This window comes from Chaetomium globosum, genomic scaffold (genome assembly GCF_000143365.1).
Source record: "Chaetomium globosum CBS 148.51 scaffold_6 genomic scaffold, whole genome shotgun sequence".
In the NCBI taxonomy this organism is placed as follows: Eukaryota; Fungi; Ascomycota; class Sordariomycetes; order Sordariales; family Chaetomiaceae; genus Chaetomium; species Chaetomium globosum.
In genome coordinates, this window is record NT_165981.1 from 2,249,887 (window position 1) to 2,263,600 (window position 13,714).

The 13,714-nt window shown below is 54.1% G+C and overlaps 6 protein-coding genes across 6 annotated transcripts in view; 3 read left to right on the forward strand and 3 right to left on the reverse strand.

Annotated features, from left to right (window-relative positions):
• Positions 1–496: 496 nt before the first annotated feature.
• CHGG_09049 (uncharacterized protein) lies at positions 497–1,610 on the reverse strand (the record flags this gene model as incomplete). Its single annotated transcript, XM_001226975.1, has 3 exons — positions 497–693; positions 775–1,253; positions 1,315–1,610. 3 exons carry the CDS (start codon positions 1,608–1,610, stop codon positions 497–499), a joined length of 972 nt encoding a protein of 323 aa, XP_001226976.1.
• A 1,497-nt stretch (positions 1,611–3,107) lies between these two features.
• On the forward strand, positions 3,108–3,527 carry CHGG_09050 (uncharacterized protein; the record flags this gene model as incomplete). Its single annotated transcript, XM_001226976.1, has 2 exons — positions 3,108–3,160; positions 3,245–3,527. 2 exons carry the CDS (start codon positions 3,108–3,110, stop codon positions 3,525–3,527), a joined length of 336 nt encoding a protein of 111 aa, XP_001226977.1.
• Positions 3,528–4,970: 1,443 nt separating this feature from the next.
• On the reverse strand, positions 4,971–5,312 carry CHGG_09051 (uncharacterized protein; the record flags this gene model as incomplete). The annotated part of the gene is made up of 1 exon (XM_001226977.1): positions 4,971–5,312. One exon carries the CDS (start codon positions 5,310–5,312, stop codon positions 4,971–4,973), a length of 342 nt encoding a protein of 113 aa, XP_001226978.1.
• A 1,929-nt stretch (positions 5,313–7,241) lies between these two features.
• Positions 7,242–8,985, forward strand: CHGG_09052 (uncharacterized protein; the record flags this gene model as incomplete). The annotated part of the gene is made up of 3 exons (XM_001226978.1): positions 7,242–7,972; positions 8,051–8,747; positions 8,839–8,985. 3 exons carry the CDS (start codon positions 7,242–7,244, stop codon positions 8,983–8,985), a joined length of 1,575 nt encoding a protein of 524 aa, XP_001226979.1.
• Positions 8,986–9,514: 529 nt separating this feature from the next.
• CHGG_09053 (uncharacterized protein) lies at positions 9,515–11,938 on the reverse strand (the record flags this gene model as incomplete). Its single annotated transcript, XM_001226979.1, has 1 exon — positions 9,515–11,938. One exon carries the CDS (start codon positions 11,936–11,938, stop codon positions 9,515–9,517), a length of 2,424 nt encoding a protein of 807 aa, XP_001226980.1.
• A 1,366-nt stretch (positions 11,939–13,304) lies between these two features.
• CHGG_09054 (uncharacterized protein) overlaps positions 13,305–13,714 on the forward strand; it is a gene marked incomplete at both ends in the record, with an annotated part of 1,381 nt that continues 971 nt past the window's right edge. The window contains 2 exons of the mRNA XM_001226980.1: positions 13,305–13,449; positions 13,519–13,689. Of these exons, the coding sequence (XP_001226981.1) occupies positions 13,305–13,449; positions 13,519–13,689 (316 nt within the window). The remainder of the gene's footprint in view (positions 13,450–13,518; positions 13,690–13,714) is intronic.

A 13,714-nucleotide genomic window follows, 5' to 3' on the forward strand; every position in this document is an offset into this window, starting at 1 on the left:
TCCTGCACGCCTTCCTCGGTGTCTTACGTCTAGTGCCAGTCGCACGCGTGGGTGACTCAGGGCAACTCAGCCCCTCGTCGAACCCGAATATTGCGACCACCGGGAGACCCCTGAGTAACTCGGTCATTTCAGGCCGCAACATTCTCTCGCCAAAACAGGGTCCTAATCTCAATCATCAACCTAACTCACGTCTTGACTTGGCGAACCGGCGTTCAGGGCTCCCTCAAAACTCCATAAGACCAAGGCTCGAGCTGGCCCGTTATACCTGGTATGTCGGTGCGAGAAGCCGCTGCAGCCAAACAACCTGCCGAGGTGGTCAGTTCAAAAACCAGAGTTGGTGGATCATTGTTTGGGAATCCTACATACCATTTTTACATGTAGACAACCTCACCTCCTGAGCGCAGATCCCCCGTACACGGTATGTACGTGGGTCAAACGACGGCTAGCGAGAAGTCCCCGAAATAACAAACAAGAAGCGTCGTAGACTCGTGATGCCTCAGTCCGGGCCAGTGTAGTTCCTCTCCTCCCCGGACCAACCCACTCTTGGCCATCCCTTGGGCAGAGCCGCATATTTCGGCAAGACATATCGGCCGTTGCACTTATCCTCCTTACACTCCAAAGCGCATAGCCCGTACAAGTTACAATAACACTCGGCTGCCGACGGGCAAAAGACAGCCCCCTTCCCGAAGATGACTAGCACCATCAACAGCGGTCAACACATGATCCAGCACCAGAGAGACGAGGGGACTCAAACGAACGCAAGCAGGTACTCACTATGCCACATATACTCCAACACCCTCCCCGACAAATCATCCCCCAGCGGCGTCCGCAGCAGCCACTCTCTCCAACGGACATAATCCTCCCTCGGCCGGCGATGGACCGCCTCGCGCGAGACCGCAAACTGCGAGCAGCACCCGACGCCCACCTCCCGGGGCACCTCCACGCCGGGCATCAACTCCTCAAACGCGCGCTTGAACACCTCCTTGGTGGTGATCTTGCGGCCGTCGGCGGCCGTGGTGCCGATGCTGTCCAGGTCTGTGGCCGCGTCCTGGTGCGGCCGGATCTCGACGGGACAGCCGAGCACCCAGGCGCAGCGCAGGTTGACGTAGCCGGAGGATTGGACGTGGTCGAGCTGGAGGTGGTGGAGCGTGGCGAGGGCGTCGTAGTCCGGGTCGTCGTTGTGCCAGGCGAAGCGCGCCGCGTGGATGAAGATGGTGGTGGGGGCGAGGGTGTTGTAGTGGTTGATGATGTGGCTGATGTTTTGGTGAGTTCTTAGGCTCAAAGTGTGTGTGGTTGGTCAGGCCGGTGACGTACGTTAGATACACCATGGCCTCACGGCCTTTGTTCTTGGGGACGGTGAATTCGGCGGAGGGGTCATCCGCGACATAGACGCTGCGGGACCAGCCCGGCAGATGTTGATGCACCCAAGAGGTGTCCTCACGCCGGAGACTGGCCACAACAATGCCAGCTACTGGTGGCCTCTTGATCGATTGGGTGAGAGAGGAGAAGGACCAGTCTAGCTGCAGATGGAAGTGAAGGCCGAGCACTGTGAGGAGGATAGCAGGTAGGATTAGAAGGGGCGAAACTCTCTTCCCGGAGCACGTTCCCATGGTGACATTAACACTGAGGCGAGGTAGACGAGAAATGAAAGCGGGAGTCGGCATCCTCGCTACAGACGATGGAGTTCTCCGGGGTTTGTTAACTAAACTCGATCCCTTGATGTGAGAGGCATGGGTAAGGGTAGAATGACAGGCAACAACGCGATACTTATTATTGGCTATGAACAAAGAATGACTGTGATAGGTATGAAAGGGGAGGAACGGAACAGAAAAGAAGACTGATGTTTATGACAAGCGCTGCCCGTTAGGCACACCGTCTCACGCGCATTTTGAGTCCCCATCTTCTGCAAGCCCCCTGTATACCTGCTCCCAACAAGACGTTGCATCCGCTTGTCGCTTCGCAATAAAATCGTGGACGGGCGGTGGGGGCGGCAACTCGTTGGGGGCGGTAAGCTTATGAGCATAATTGGTTGGTGAACTGACGACGCAGTCAGCTGCAGCGAAGTTTGTCCTCTTTTCTTAGCCCCTGTCACGGCCTTGCAGCATGCAACCGCGGAGCTTTGGAGTCTCGTTTTTGGGGTCTGTAACAAGCCAGGACGTTCTGTACAAGTAGCGAACTGGGTTTAGGTAGGTTGTTTTATCGCAGTACTAATTCCATGATCCAAGGACTTGATATTTATTCCATCACCATCACGATATCTCATCTTTACTCACCCCGGTTTCTATTCTCTCTAGTCGACCGTTAGAATCGATATGTATGGAGATGGTATGTACCTTGGTTCAATGATAAGGTATATAACTATATAGGTAAGCAGCTAGGTTTGCAAATACCTAGGTGTCTACTCGGCACCTGCGGTCATTGCCTGGCGTAACAATACAGTACCACAATAACTCACGGCTTCTGATATAAACATCACGAGTTTAGATGTGAGAAAACAACATTTTGTCGAGGAAGTACCTGAGTAGCAGATCTCATCAGTTAGCATGCACGTGTAGTAATATGGCTCGAGAGCCTACGGAGCCTCTAGCTACCACCAGCCAACAGCTCCAGGGGGGACCAACAAGCCAAAAGGGATCGCAATAGTTCCGTCGAAGGCTCAGAACAGGAGCCTCCGCATAGTGGTTGGAGCTTATAAATCGGCCCCTATTAGGTGCCTAGAGACGGAGGCTTGGGTGCCACCATTGGACCTCTACCTCAACAAACGGCTTGCCGACTTCGAAGACCGGCTACGCAAAGAGACCCTACAAACAGGGGCGGGACCAGCAGCCCCAAAGTCTACCCCGGGGCACTTGATCACAGAGGCTTGCAACAGGGTCTACCGCAGGTTTAGAAAGAAGAAGAAGGGCCGAGGACAGAAGCCCCGTCATGGCCCGCAGGCCCCAACACCCACCGAGCAAGCCACTATTATAGTGGGCCGGTGGCCTAGCCAGAGGTGGAAGACAGGAGAAAAGAGAGGCAAGAAGTTGAAAACCGACGAAGTGATGAAACTAGCCTGGCAGGCCCGGTGGGAGCAACAGAGACCAAGGCAAGAGGGGGTTGGTAGAAGGATGGCCGATGAAGACCCCCCAGCTCTCCTTTTCACGAAAAAAGCCCTACAGAGGTACGAAGGCCTTACGAAGGCCCAGAGTACCCTTCTTTCCCAGGCCCATATAGGGGATATAGGCCTTAAGGACTACCTATTCAGGGTTAAGGTCCCAGAGGTCCGTTACACCTACTGCGGGTGCGGGGAAGGCAGGGAGACAGTGGAGCACTTGGTGGTTTGGTTCCCTGACCCAACGTTACAGAGCCCGTGGGAACACCGGGAGATTCGGACACATGGGGACTTACAAACCGTACTACGGGGAGTAGGTGCCCGGAGCGTTAGGCTTGTTAGGAAGGTCCTGGGCTGGCTGATGGACTCTGGCCGGCTACTGGAGTACAGTCTAGCCAGAAGGCTAGAACTAGAAACAGTGGAGGGAGAGGGCTAGAGAGTCCGGAGGCCGGCAAAGGGCCTCCTTTCTTTTCGTAGTAAGATGGATTCATACATTGTAGTCGCGAAGGGGTAGGCAGAGGTTTTTGTCCGGCCCATAGGGTACGGTTTCCTTTGTAAATAGCGGTAGAAGGACCGGCGCGCCCACGGGCATATCGGTGTAGGAAATAATAATAATAATAATAATAATAATAATAATATTCATACTCCGCTATGCTCTAGGGCGTGCCGGACCCTCAGCTATTTAGTGTACAGGAAAACCGTGCCCTCCCGGGCCGGGTGAAAACCCATCCCAACAATCAAGGAGCGATGCGTTTTAGTGAGCCTACATATGCAAAGAGAGGAGGCCTCCTGGCCTCCGAACGGGGGCGCTTCAGGCCGCCGCTTCCAGCTCGAGCCTCCTGGCTAAGTTGTACATCGGCAGCTTCCCCGAGTCCATCAGCCAGTCGAGAACTCTCCTCGCGAGCCGTGCAGTCGTGGGATTGATGCCGTGTAGAACAGAGTAAAAGTCCCGTCGTGTCCGAATTCCAGTTCTCTCCCATCTTCTAGTCAACGGTGGGGCCAAACACCACACTACCAGTTGTTCGGCAGTCTCTCGTCCCTCGCCACACTCGCAGGCAGGAGTCAGAACCTCCGGGACTCCCCGTGTAAACAAGAAGTCCCGTAAGCCTATTGCTCCCGTCCGGATTTGAATCAGCAGTGAGCTCTTTGCCTTGCTGAGACCGTCGTGCCTCCTTAGGGTTTCGTTCCGGAAAAAATAATAATATGGCTCGAGGGATGATGACAAACACGAACAGCGAAACAAGAGTAGCACATCAAGGTGGCTAATTACGGTCTAACTGACGACAAGCGGAGGCGCACCACAAGGCTCTGCTGCGAGACTGACTGCGTGGAAGCCGCTGCTGGCCCTTCTTTTTTCCAGCTTAACTAACGCCGATTTAATACCATCAGCATTTCCCTCAAGGTTCAAGACGGCCAGCCTACCTAATGTAAATCAATACCACGCCTTCCCTACTCCAGTCGTCTTACCATTGGATATCTTGGTTTTGAGGATTTAGCCCGATTGCTTTCCTTACCAATAGTTTACAGTTTATCATTCTCAATTTGATTCTACCGTATTTAAGAGACTGCCTCGCGAGCGAAGAGCGATGTTATGTTCGTCCAAAGTTTCCGGTTGGCACGGAGAGGCGATGAGATGAACATATAGCCTCAATTGCCCCTATAGATCACCAGCAACCCAGCACAAGATGGATGCAGAAAAGGAATACCGTGACACCCAGACGTAGTTTCTAAATTCAGAATAGATACCCTGGCCAGGCCCCAGTTTCTCCCGCTGCCATGGCAGTTTGCGTTGCGTGTATCCGCCCTCCTCCCAGTCTGAAGCCACCCTACAAAACATACACCAGCCCAGACAACGCCAGCCCCCAAAGCCCAACCGCCCTCACCGAGTCCGCCCCAGCCCTGCCCGCCGCATTGAACTGCCAGCCGGCAATGGGAAACCCAGTGACGTTGCGGCCGTTGGCCCGCAAGCAGGCCTCCGACGCCTGCACGCTTGTTGCACGGCGTCGTTCGACTGGGTGCCGTTGACCCAGTACGAGGCCGGCAATTCACACCACACCCAGCACCTGTCGATGACGTGGACGGGGCTGGGCTCGCAGCAGAGGTTCATGGTGGAATCCTCCGTGCTGGTCCCTGGGATGACCATAAGGTTGATGTCGTGGGGGACCGCCAGGGTGGAGAGGTCGGGAATCGCGACGCTGGGGCATGTTGTGGTGCTCGCCATGTTAGTGGAGTCTGGTGAGGGAGCCAGGAACTTTTGGGAGAATGTTTCGTGGAATGGGAGCCTAGGTACCAAGTGGAAATGCGATGAGACTCGAGCTGCCGACGTTAAAGGTCGAATTAACGCAAAAAAAAGTTTCTTAAGTTCTCAACAATGATGATTATGCGTCTTTGATGGGAAAAGAATAAAACCTATTAAAGTATGACGCAGACAATGGGGACATGGCCGGCGAGCTGGCAGACTAATAGCGTATAGATAAATCAAAGTAAAGCAGGTAGGTCAACCTGAATTGAGCCCATTGCATGGAGGGCCCTAACAAACAGGATGACATGAGCCGATCCCCGAGGCTGGAGACCACATTATAGTTACACAGTATGCTCGGGAGTCGAGCTTGAAACGGCCCACGCTTCCGCCATCCATGCCCCTGGGCAGGAATCTCCAAGCTGGAATTGTAACCGTTATTCGATGCCTCCTGATTGTGACGAACCTACTTCACGACCCTGTCCTGTTAGGGTTCAGCTTCGGTTGAATGTAATCTCTCAAGGGTGCTTAGGTTTGGTGCAGCCAAAAGGTGCACAACAAAGACTTGTCTCAACAGTAGGCTTCCGAGCTTGTAGCGAACTGTAGCTGTGATTGCTATTTGGACAACTCCCAGAGCTCTCCAGAACGAGTGACTATATACTCTCTAGGCCCTGAGGTACCTCTGTACCTATTATCCTTGGGAACGTTGGGAACGATGGGAACGACGGCTCGTTCCTATCGTTCCTGTCGTTCTTGTACACGAAGGGAACGCTGACATACTCCTTTCGTTCCCTTCGTTCCTCCTCTTATTGGTCCAAAACCCTGCTTCAATGATTGGCTGGGGGACGCTTCCGGCGCGCCCCCATCGGGACCCTGCATGCGGCCATAACCGTGACACTGATTTAGTCGATCTGTTGGCCGGAACTGCGCCACAACACCACGGGCTCGTGATGGGCCGTCCCGGGTGATAATTGGACGCAAATACGGCCAACATCCCAGGTGGATTATCACCACCAACGGGTCTGCCAATGAAGCATTCCGGTCCCTGGGTGACAACCCCGAGTCCCCGACGAGGACTGGAGTTAAGAACTAGATTAGTCTCTTTTCTGCCATCATTTCCCATCACTTCTCTACCACAAACTTCTTCTCTCCTCTTAGAACCCGCCTCTTCTCACTACCTTGTTTCAAGCTCCGGCAGATCACACGTGCATCCTGACAACCATGACCTCTTTAATTCAACACCGACTTTTTCTCATGGCCCCGTCTAGCGCTCTAAGGTAGGTAGGTAGTTTCATATAGAACGTAGGGGACGTATCATACCTAATGGGTGACACCCCTTGGATCGTAAATACCTGCCTACTACCTGGTTATCCTGTTCTTACTACCAGGGTCCAGCGGACTTTAATAGGTGGCCACGGTAAATTACCCCCTACGATAATCGTCAGGGGTTGGTTGGTCATAGGGTATTTTGACTCTACGATTATCTTCATTGGTTAACGGCGCTGTGGTAATTTGATGTGCGGCATGTGGGGTGTGTTTACTCGTTCTCTGAACCTTGCCCTACCAGCCGCTGCCACGCCGTGCTGCGGTGAGATTTTTGGATGTATAATCCGTCTTTCCCAAAATGGAAATAAGAAGTCACCTTTCAAACTCCCACCGCTTAGATTCTTAATTTCCTAGCTCAGCCTCACAACATGAGGATCACAATCCTTGTGCCCCTTCGGCACGACCCTCAGCAGCTAGCTTGGCATATCGATATCTTTTGTTTATAAAAGCAATGTCTTGATAGACTTGATGGAGACGTCCTTTTGGAATTTAGATGACACCTCTGACTAGGGAATCAATCGACATTTCTCTATCGTCGATCCTTAGAGTTACTTTTAAACTCGCTTTGTTCTTCCCTTTGCAGTTATGCTTGTCACCACTCTTCTACATGTACTAATCGCTGCTGGCGTGGCGGCGAGCAAATGTTCGAACCCGCACCACCCTCCCCCTCCCAAAGGCCTTACGTGGGGTCCTTGCCCGCCTACCCAGAATCCCAACAACGTTACTATCGACTGCACTACCCTCGAAGTCCCCCTTGACTATGCCAACAAGGAGAGCAACGAGAAGCTCACGCTAAACCTGGTCCGCTACCCGGCGACAGCAGAGAAGAAGCTCGGCACCATCCTCACCAACTTTGGCGGCCCCGGCCAGGAGGGCCTCTCCAACATGCCCATCTACGGACCTCTCTTCTCCCCCATCCTGAAGGACCAGTACGACTTCGTCAGCTGGGACCCGCGTGGATCCGGCCAGGCCCTCCGCTTCCAGTGCGTCCCGCCCGAGAACATAACCTTCATTCTCGGGAGCAACGGCGCCAACGCGTCGGCAACCGCCGCTGAAGAGCTCTGGGCTGAGGCCGCCGCCGCCGCCGACTTGTGCTACGAAAAGAACAAAGACCATGGTCACCTCATCGGACAGGTTTACTCCGCGCGGGACATGGACAGGATCGTTGATGCCCTGGGCGACGACAAGCTGAAATACTGGGGTATTTCTGGTGGCACTACCCTTGGTGCTGTCTATGGCGCCCTTTTCCCGGAGAGAGTCGGCAGCGTTCTTCTAGACGGCGTCTTAAACTCGCACCAGTACTACAGCAAGACCGGGTATGACTTCCCCACCACCAAACCCACGGTATACCACGGGGGGCAAACTTTTAGTCACTAACCTCGAACCCCTTCTAGCGAGGACGAGTCATACGCCGCCGCCGACCGAGCCGTGCGCGGCTTTCTCGAAGGCTGCCTGGCCTTCCCCGAGCGATGCGCGCTCTACCGCGAGGGCCGAACCGCCGATCAGCTCGAAGACGAAATCTCCACCCTCTTCCAGAACCTCAAAACCAACCCCATCCCCATCACCCTCCCCGGCTCCGACACCCCCGCCGGCTTCATCCGCTACTGGGACGTCCTCAGCATCTTCTACCTGGCCATGTACCGCCCGGGCCAATTCATCTCCATCGCGACGGCGCTCGACGGCCTCCTAACCGGCAACCTGACCACCGCCATCGCCGCGCTGACCCCGGCACCCACCAGCGGCACCCCCAACCCCGACGTCGGGCCCCCCGCCGCCGAAGCCATCCTCGGCATCCGCTGCGGCGACAAGAAGCCGCGCGTGGACACCCTCGATGGCATGCGCCCGACGTACTTGGATTTTGAGGGGACGACGAGGTGGTTCCTGGATTTTTGGGGCCATTCGAACCACTTTGTCTGCGCGCAGTGGAAGTTTGAGGCGCGTGAGCGGTATGAGGGCGACTTTCATGTTGAGACGGCTAATCCGATCTTGTTTGTGGGGAATACGTACGATCCTGTGACGCCGTTTGAGTCGGCGAGGAATATGAGCGAGAGCTTTGTCAACGGGGCGTTGCTGCATTTGAATGGCTTCGGGGTACGTCTACCTTTTACTTCTTTTTCTTTTCTTTCCTTATTTCACCCCCCTTTGACTGAAATGGTTGTGCTAATGGCTGTTTGACACACAGCACTTGAGCATCTCCGACGAGTCCGACTGTGTGAATGATGCCATCTACAACTTTTTTGTGAAGGGCGAGTACCCTGAGAAGGACACCGTCTGTCAGCCCAACCTGCCCATCTTTCACCCGGATAGAAAGGAGATCTTCAACGCGTAGAGGGGTATTTTGTATAGATTGATTTAGATTTGGAGGGAAATAGAGATTCGATGTACAACTTTGCAGAGATTATAAGTGATAGATGTATATTATATCAGGCTTCCACCTTCATAAACGAGTGTTTTGCGGTTGCTCGGCGACGATGGATAGTAGAACGGTTCAACATGAAATACGTTCTTGGTGCGTTTAATTTACGACTAACTACCTAATAGGGGAGGCACCTATCAGTTAATAACTCGGAATTTACCTATAACTATAGTGAGGTACCTTTGAATCCTAATAAAGTCTTAGAACCAAAAATCGCCCCAGAAATTTGTAAAACCAAGCCCTCTAAATGCAGGGTAGTCCCGTGGTGAGACTTGATGGTATGGTCAAAATATAAACAACTCTCTTGGCATCTATTGGCGTGTGTTATTATTGACTAATGTGCATTGTGAGCCCCAAGCATCGTCAATGACGTTGCATATACAAACGCCGAGCTTTCTATCAAAAACTCCGTCCGACTGCTCTGCCACTGGGCGTTCCTCTCTCACGGCTCCGCGCATCCTAGCTCTTCCAGTCGACGCACAAGTGGCTCTATATCGAGATAATCAGCATCTTCGTCCGACATTTCTCGGACCCGCTCTTCCACATATCGGTAAGCCTTTCTAGGGTCGACCAAGCCCAAGTCGACGAGGCGGCTCTCCAACAGCACCAATACCGTGGTCGGCCAATCGAAAGCGTCAAACGCAAGCTCAAGGAGGGTTCTCGCTCCGTCATCCATGGGGGCGCTGAAATCAACGAGACCTGACCCGTCGCCGGAGAGGAAATAATCCAAAAAGAGCCCGACTACCTCATGGTGCCCCCCTGAACATGCAATAGCCAGCGGGGTTTCAAAATGGGTATTTCTGGTGTTGGGGTCAATTAGCCTATCCTTGATCAAGTCGCTGTCTAAGATGAGTTTCAAGGTCTCGGCAGAACCCTTTTCGCAAGTGTGAGCAAACGGTGTCATGCCATCGTTGTCTCTTGAATCGGGATCGAATAGCTTGTGCCTGATAAGGCCACTTTTGAGAAATAGATTGACCGTATCGGGATTGGATGATGCGCAAGCATTGGCAAACGGCGTGCGACCCGAATCATCCCGCTGATCGACCCCGAGCACATCAGGCCCAGAAGTCCAAGGGCGAGCCTGGAAGAGCACCTCGACCACGCGCCAGTGGCCTCGCCAGCAGGCGGCGTTCAAGGGTGTTTGGCCAAAGGCTTGATCCTGAACAGTTAAGCAGGCTTCAGCCGCAAGACCGGGTTGGACGAGCATCTCGACCATATCCTCGTAGCCGAGTTGAGAGGCTAAAAGCAATGGGTTAGAAAACCAGCGACCTGATCGCTGATTTTTGTGGCTTCCTTCGTCGAGCAACAATCCCTTGGTCTTGATAACTTTCTCACTCAGAAGCAGCGAAACAACCGCTCTAGAACGGCGCCGTATGGCCTTCATCAAGGGTGTGTCGGAGCTGGGCACGCCGAGGTTCGGATCTACTCCCTCGAGGCTGAGCAGGACCTTGACGACTTCGATATGTCCGTGCTCAATAGCGACGGTAAGCGGCGTTCCTTCAGCTTCCGTCCAGACGTTAGGGCTGACCCCTTCTTCGGCAAGATACTGAACGACGTGGGCGTGCCCCCCTGCTGCGGCGAGTGAAATGGAGTGTTCAAGCGCCGAAGGGCTGGCGTAGGGCTTGAGGGGCTTGACAACGTCGAGTACACCTTCCCGTACCGCCCACTCAAATAACACGGCCGTCCTCTCTTGCTGTGGCACCCCGGAAGCTGGACCAGCGGTGATATGGGGTAGGATTTGCAAAACGGCCTCCGCGTGTCTGGATCTGACCTCGTCAGACCTGATATGTTCGTCTCGCAACAAGGATACCAGGGTATCGACATGACCGTGACGCGCGGCGAGCGCAACGGCCGACTCGCCCTTGTTCGTAAAACCAACCTCGACGGGGCCAGGCTGGATGGTGGGCTCGCTAGTCTGTTGGCCCGGGTCCTTGTACAGATTCAGAATGGTATCCACCATTTTAGAGTCACCGCGCTCAGCGGCTAGATGTAAAGGCGTGTTACCGTCCTTATCATTCATGAATATGATGTTGCGTAGGGACGGATCAAGTGACCGCAAACGATCCACAAACTCGCAGGAATTGTGTTGGGCGGCAATGTGGAATGGGGTCACACCATCCGGGTCCCGCCGCGCATCAAGGCTGGCGCCGGCATGAACGAGTAATTCCAGGGAATCTGAGTTGTGCCTCGCAGCGACGTGAAGGGCGGTTTCTGACCTGATATTCCTGACATCCAGAACCTCCCTGTCCTGCCCTTTCACCAGACAAGCCAGCATCGAGCCACCATACTTGGCGGCTTTGTGGATTGCCGTGTCGCCATCCAAATCTGTCACAGCAACCTCTGGCAATGGTTCACGGCCTGAGGCGAGAGCGGCCACCATCTCTGGGTAACCATAGTCTAGGGCCCACGCTAGAGCGGTGCGCTGAAGTCGGTCTTGTGTTTTGTGGTTGACTCTGGGGGACGCTACGAGAAGAGCTAGAATAAGCCTGTAGTGGCCTTGGTTGGAGTCAACGGCGTAGTGCAATGGCGAACGACCGTCTTGGTCTGCTAGGTTGACGTCTGTGCGGGGATCCGCGAGGAGACGCTTGATCGCATACAAGTTCCCGAACCAGATGGCAAGATGCAAGGGGGTCTTCCCACTGCGTTCTCGGAGATTGAGGTTGATGTCGGGATGGGACAGCAGTTTTTCCAGCACTTCCGCAAGGCCGGCACGAGACGCGGCCAGGTGCAAGGCGGTTGCGCCGTTTGCGTTCTCTGCATTCACATTGACACGTTTGTTGGCGAGGAGCCGTTCAAGGTTGTCGGTAACGCCCCAGGTTATGGCCTCGTGGATGGAGTTTGTTTTGATCCACGACCAAACCGCCATTTTCGGGAGAGAGTTTTCGGGGTAGAGGGAGGGAAAGAGAGAGGGAAGAGGGGAGAAAAGAGGGAGGGAAGAGGGAGGGAAGAGGAAAAGAAGGAGGGGGTTTATCGGAGAGTCTGTTTAGGATGAGATGAAGAGAACTCGAATGGTGAAGATGTAAAGATGCGGATCTTGATGAAACTGATCCATACTGACAAAATTTGTAACAACCTGGAACTCCAGCCCGCCCAGCCCACTTGGACGGGCAGTCGGAAAATTCTTTGCTTCCATGAGCTGGTGGTGAATGCAACTTGGGTACCTAAAGGTGGCATGGTATGCAAGGTTGAACTGCAAACCACGGAAGGAGATCGAAAATGCGCTTAGCCCCAGGCCCACTGCGGGCTCACTGCAGGCCCAGGCTCGCTAGCTTCTCCCCACAACCAACCAAAATTGACAACACGACAATTTCCCTCTTGACTCCTCGACCATTGGGAGAGCGCTGAGGCGGTGCCGGTCAGATAACCAAGGCAAGAATGCTCGACAGCCCTAACCAGGCGCCATTAGGTTCTATTCTACAAATGCTGCGCCCCAGTGCCCGAGGTGCCTAGGCCGTGTGCGAACGGGGACGACCTTCGGTAGCTTACCTCGTTATGCTTATTCGTACCTTATCCCACCCAGCGCCGCTGCCACTACGGACTTGAAGGTTGTGCGACTCCCCGAGATTTGTTGAGAAACATCCGGGCTTCACGGGCGAACCAGTCAGAAATGCCCGCTACTCTCTTTACCTAGAGATGGATAGCCCGCTTGTCGGTTGGTGAGTGACTTTACTTTGTTAGTGCCAGGAAGAAGGAAACCGAGCGTATGGCTAAGGAAGGACATGATTGACATAACGACAGGCAAAATGCCGACACCACCCGTGGGACGTTTAGCATCATCAAGACATGCATGGCCACCATCTTTGCCTGCACATGGACCATCCAGCACCTCAACGTGCCCGCTGCCCATGACAGCGAGTGGCGGAGGTTCTCCCGCGCCTGCAAATGGATGTTTTTTACCATCTTGCTTCCCGAGTTTATCCTGGCCCACGCCATCATGGAACTGGCCGTCGCCCGTCCGATTCATGAAGCGCATAAAAACGGATTTAATTTTCTCCTCAAACCTAGGGCACATGGACGTCGTGTATCCGGCCTGGCTTACCCTGCTCGTGGACCCGCCAAACCGCTGGCCTGTCATCCGCTCTATGCTAGGCCGGAGGAAGCTGGTTGACGGACTTCCAGTCGAAGAAGAGCAGCAGCGTCGGCCAAGCATCGCCCCTACAAGTCAGAGTCAGAGCCAAAAGCACCCATCACATAGGCCGAGATGGACGCTGACGCACACCTACTTCGCTAACATGGGCGGCTTTGTGTTTTCACCGCCTGTGGATGGACTCGATACGTTGGAACCTGCCCCATGTCCGCTTATAGCCGACGATCTGGCCGAGTATTTCAAATTTCTTGACTTCCCCGAGACGACCGAAGGCGATATTAAAGACAAGAGTAAGACGGATGGGCTCGCCAAGGCCTTTTCCGTCTTCCAGATATCTCATCTTGTGCTTTCCCTCATAGTCCGCCGAAGCCCGGGTAAGAAGAGTGCCCAGCTCGAGATCTTGACACTCGCCGTTGCAATTTGCGGCGTCCCCACATATGTCGTCTACTGGTACAAGCCGAAGGACGTCACAGTTCCCATTAGCGCCAGTATCAAATCTAACAAACGCGAACAATCTCTCGACGTGCTTGGTCTGTCAACCATTGATAGGCGGGG